Source organism: Notothenia coriiceps, unplaced genomic scaffold (genome assembly GCF_000735185.1).
Source record: "Notothenia coriiceps isolate Sejong01 unplaced genomic scaffold, NC01 NC01_scaffold00037250, whole genome shotgun sequence".
In the NCBI taxonomy this organism is placed as follows: Eukaryota; Metazoa; Chordata; class Actinopteri; order Perciformes; family Nototheniidae; genus Notothenia; species Notothenia coriiceps.
The window spans coordinates 16,566,767-16,571,816 of record NW_011369951.1 but is presented as its reverse complement, the minus strand read 5'-3'; the positions used below and the strand labels follow the sequence as shown (position 1 = coordinate 16,571,816).

The 5,050-nt window shown below is 42.5% G+C and overlaps 1 protein-coding gene across 1 annotated transcript in view; it reads right to left on the bottom strand.

The window, feature by feature from the left end:
• Positions 1-5,037, bottom strand: part of LOC104967381 (metal transporter CNNM2-like) — an 11,754-nt gene extending 6,717 nt beyond the window's left edge. Inside the window, exons 1-4 of the mRNA XM_010796789.1 lie at positions 5,012-5,037; positions 2,785-2,836; positions 2,474-2,534; positions 1,460-1,662 (exon numbers count right to left, since the gene is read on the bottom strand). Coding sequence (XP_010795091.1) covers positions 1,460-1,662; positions 2,474-2,534; positions 2,785-2,836; positions 5,012-5,033 — 338 coding nt within the window. The 5' untranslated portion in view covers positions 5,034-5,037. The remainder of the gene's footprint in view (positions 1-1,459; positions 1,663-2,473; positions 2,535-2,784; positions 2,837-5,011) is intronic.
• Positions 5,038-5,050: the final 13 nt, after the last annotated feature.

Genomic DNA, 5,050 nt, shown 5'->3' with positions numbered 1-5,050 from the left:
TGATGCCGTGAAGTCATCAGCTCGCGCATCACAGAAGGTAAACAACACCGTAGAGTGAACGTGTGGAACTCACACGACGAACATTTCTGCTAAAGACCGGGCAAAGCAGTACCCCGATGTCTTTCACGAAAGTGGGGGGAAACTATTCTGCACCCCGTGCAACTGTGTGTTGGAGCATACGTCTGAGAGAAAGTCGACGGTGACGACCCACTTTGATTAATTCAAACATTCGAAAATGCTTTCTGCTGCTGCGGACAACAAAGCCAAACAACTCACGTTCACCGAGGCATCAACCTCCAAAACCCTTTTGAGAGCTTTCACAAGAAAGTGAGTAGCCTACAAGATTGAAGCTGGTCAGATAACGAACGAGTAAATGAAAACAGAATGAGGCGGAGAAGTGTGTGTGAGAGAGAGAGAGTGTGATTAAAATAGCCCCATTGCTTTTAACTTAAATAAACATTGAATGTGTTTAATTGAATGGGAAAGGGGTTTAACGTTAGTGGCAGGTTTTGTGTGAGAGAGAATAAATAAGACAGCCCAATATTTAAAATAAATCTATTCTTTTTCACAACTTCCCGCAATTTCACCGCATAAAATCACATAAAAACCCTGCATGTTTAATCGCATAATCAAGGATTTTAGCCCGCGTTTTTCTGGAGGGTCTAGTCAGTAGGGACTTGGACTGTGAGCCATAGAGTCGCCGGTTCAAGTCCCCGAATAGATCTAAATATGGAGTGTGGACTGCTACTTGGAGAGGTCCCAGTTCACTTCCTGGGCCCTGCCGTGGTGCCCTTGAGCAAGGCACCGGCCCTCCAGAGCGATATAGCATTAACAAAGTACATTTGAGTTACCTCTGTAGGGGGATTTTTTAATAACCAAGATTTATTTTGATGCTTTTCTACGTTCTTTCTTCTTTCTATCATTGAAAAATGGACATGTGTAACACTGCCACAAACTCACGTTTATTTTGAGATGAAATATGATTTTTGATGTTAAAGTATTCACACTCCTCTTCTGCCTGAGTCACTCAGGGCTGATGGCCAGATTCACACACAGGGTAAGTTCAAAGACCTGTTAAATGAGACCTAGTGCCCTACTTATGAGCATTGTGGGTATCTGTGTAACAGGATATGATAACCTACTTTTAGTTCGAGATAGCGCTGAAGCTGTAGGGCGGAACTAGCATTTAGTTTTATACTCGTCTCATCCTGTGTCTGCTGTATCCTAGAGGCAACATTTAGTAAATGTCTTTTTGACTGTTTATTTGTTTACCATTACCCACAACTTTTGCAGTTGATCCCGCCCTTGTTTCAGTTATTGTGATTTGAACATACTTGTGAATCATTTTCCTAAAATGCATTTTAATCTTGAGAGTTATGTTTGGTGACTGGGGAAGGAAAGACCTTTTCTGACACTTGTGTTTTCCTTCTCCCTCATTAGAGGTCCTTCGTAACAGTACTTTTTCATTTCCACACAGACACTCACCAGCACGTGAGCGGCTCTGAAGAGGTAGCTGAAGGGGTAGTACAGCAGGTTGATGAAGGAGGCGGCGTACAGGTCGGCGTAACGCATCACCTGGGAGGCGAACAGTGTCTGTCTGGAGCCGCTGCGGAACAGACTGCCCATCATGCCGTAACACATGTCCATGTCGTGGGTCACTTTCTAAAAGAGAGAAAGCAGAAGAGAAGACGCGGTTGAGTCGTCAAAAATAACTTTGACCCACAAATGATTCATTAGGGCTGCACAGCTCACTTCGTAGCTGGGGTCCCATTTGCAGAGGTTTGAATACGGCCTGGGGTCGCTATAGGTGAGACCCTTGATCCCTACCATTCATATATATCTCTCTGATAAAGGCTCAACTGGCTCAGAAACACTTTTTATAAAAAGGTACAATAAAAAATAATTTAAAATCAGAACCAGTTTTTTACCCCAGTTGAAATTGGTCAAAATATTTATAATAACATAAAAAGTAAGAATGTGCCATGTAAGGGATAATGTGCAGCGAGGCAGTCATTATGGGGAAAAGAACACCCGACTGGCAGCATCTAGGGTGCATGCAGTTTGCTTTTCAGCCAAACTGTATACAGTTAAATCGAACAGACTTGTTTGTGCAGATGTTGGCGTCCTTAACAACGGTCATTAAGTTCTGGATTAACAACGTGTCACGTGTTCTGAATTGACCAATCAGCATCGAGTACTCAACTAAGCCATGTAATACAAAAGGATAACATAAAAGATAATATAAGAAATGTAAATAAGTCAAAAAAATTAAGTGTAGTATCTTTATCAGAAATATAGGTGTGGTTGTTCATTGATAAGACTGTAGTGACTCAATGTTAATGATTCACCAATAGCAGGCTCATAAACGGTATCGTACACATTGTAAATGCGGGCATTGATAACCAAGCCGTTTCCAGGCGGCATGTGGAAAGGTCTCCTGTTGTCATAGAAACACGGGTGATTAAGGCCGTACCTTGACTCTTCTCTGAATAGTGCTGATGTCCGGCCTCTCATTACTGCTGCTGTCCAGATGTCTGAGGAAGGACGAGAACAAGACAGTGAGATGATGAGAGGGGGGGGGGGGTATAAATATGTCTGCTGAAAGGTAATCGGTCACTGAGTTGATGCAACAACAAGTCGTGCCAAGTTAAAAATAACGTCAGTGAACCCCGCTTATCAGGAGAGAGTCGACCCTTTCGACTTTACTCTGTCGAACCTGTTGTATTCCCTCAAACAGAAAACTGATGTAAGTCAGGTGAAGAGGTCAAAGTTCGGAGTTCTTACTTGTAGAGTTCTGCCAAGAAAATGTCCAGGCCCTGCAGTTCCTCGAATAACGCTGAAAAATACAGGAAGAGCGTGAAAACAGGGTTCTAGTATCAGTGTATCAATTAAGCGTTCAGGAGGCAGTGTTTGGACGTTGTACCTTCTGGTCTCATGATCTTTATCACATTTAGCGTATTTACTTAGAGTGTTTTTCTGAGTTAACAGGTCTGACATTGCGGCTGCTGTTCTAGGTCACATCCCTGCTGAGACGGTTTCTATGCCACTAGGACTGCAGTACTGGGAAACCAGTCTAAATTCAGATACATACACATATACAGTGGGGCAAAAAAGTATTTAGTCAGCCACCAATTGTGCAAGTTCTCCAACTTAAAAAGATGAGAGGCCTGTCATTTTCACCTCAACTATGAGAAACAAAATGAGAAAAAAAAAAAATCCAGAAAATCACATTGTCTGATTTTTAAAGAATTTATTTGCAAATTATGGTGGAAAATAAGTATTTGGTCACCTACAAACAAACAAGATTTCTGGCTCTCACAGACCTGTAACTTCTTCTTTAAGAGCCTCCTCTGTCCTCCACTTGTTAACTGTATTAATGGCACCTGTTTGAACTCGTTATCAGTATAAAAGACACCTGTCCACAACCTCAAACAGTCACACTCCAATCTCATATGGCCAAGACCAAAGAGCTGTCAAAGGACACCAGAAACAAAATTGTAACCTGCACCCAGGCTTGGAAGAACTGAATCTGCATAGGTAAAGCAAGCTTGGCTGTGGAAGAATCAACTGTGGGAGCAATTATTAGAAAATGGAAGACATACAGACCACTGATAATCTCCCTCGATCTGGGGCTCCACGCAAGGATCTCAACCCGTGGGGTCAAATGATCACAGAACGGTGAGCGCGAAACTCCCAGAACCACACGGGACCTAGTCAATGACTGCAGAGAGCTGGACCAAAGTAACAAAGGCTACCATCAATACACAACTCCCGCCAGGGACTCAAATCATGCACGTTGCCAGACGTGTCCCCTGCTTACTCCAGTTATCATGCTCCAAGGCCGTCTGAAAGTCTTGCTAGAGAGTACATTTGATGATCCAGAGAAGAGGATTGGGAGAATTTCATATGGTCAGATGGAAAACCAAATAGAACTTTTTTGGGTAAAAAACTCAACTACGGACGTTTTGGAGGAGTAAAGTAAGAATGCTGAGTGCATCAAGAACACCATACTCTACTCGTGAAACAATGGGGTGGAAACCCATGCTTTGGGGCTGTTTTCTGCAAAGGGACCAGGACGACTGATCCGTGTACGGAAGACATGAATGGGGCCACTGTTGAGATTTTGAGTGACAACCTCCTTCCATCCGCAAGCGCGCATTGATGACGATGGAACAGTGGCTGGGTCTTTCAGCATGGACAATGATCCCAAACACCACCGCCCGGCAACAAAGGAGTGGCTTCGTAAGAGCATTTCAAGGTCCTGGAGTTGGCCCTAGCCAAAAGGTCCCCTCCAGATCTCAACCCATAGAAAATCTTTGGGAGGGGTTTGAAAGTCCGTATTGCCCAGCGGGACAGCCCAAAACATCATCTGCTCTAGAGGAGTCTGCATGGGGCAGATGGGAAAATACCAGCAACAGTGTGTGAAAACCTTGTGAAGACTTACAGAAAACGTTTGACCTCTGTCATTGCTACAAAGGGGTATATAACAAGTATTGAGATTAACTTTTGTTATTGACCAAATACTTATTTTTCCACGCATATTTGCAAATAAATTCTCTAAAAGTCAGACATGTGATTTTCTGGATTTTTTTGTCTCTCATAGTTGATGGTATACATAGGGATGAAAATTACAGGCCTCTCATCTTTTTAAAGTGGAGAACTTGCACAATTGGTGGCTGACTAAGATCTGTCTTTTTCCCCACGGGTGTACAATAGTAGTAGAGGGTGCAGCCGGCTCACTTTTCTTGTCCTGAAAAATGATCTTTCAAGTTGGGAAACAAATTCTGTGCTTGTTTCTTCTTTAACACAATATTATTTACAACAATAGAAAATATTTTTGTAATTTGTTTTGGAAAAAAATCTGTGTGGTCGATAATGAGATACTAAGAAAGGTAACAACCATAAGAGGAAATGTAGTGACATTGTAAAAATATGTATAACTCTCGTATAAGTTCATTTTAAACAAGAAAGAACCGCAAAATGAATTTATTAAATTATATGTAACTCCCACTCCTGCAGCAAGCGTTGCTCATTCTGCCTGCCCCACACC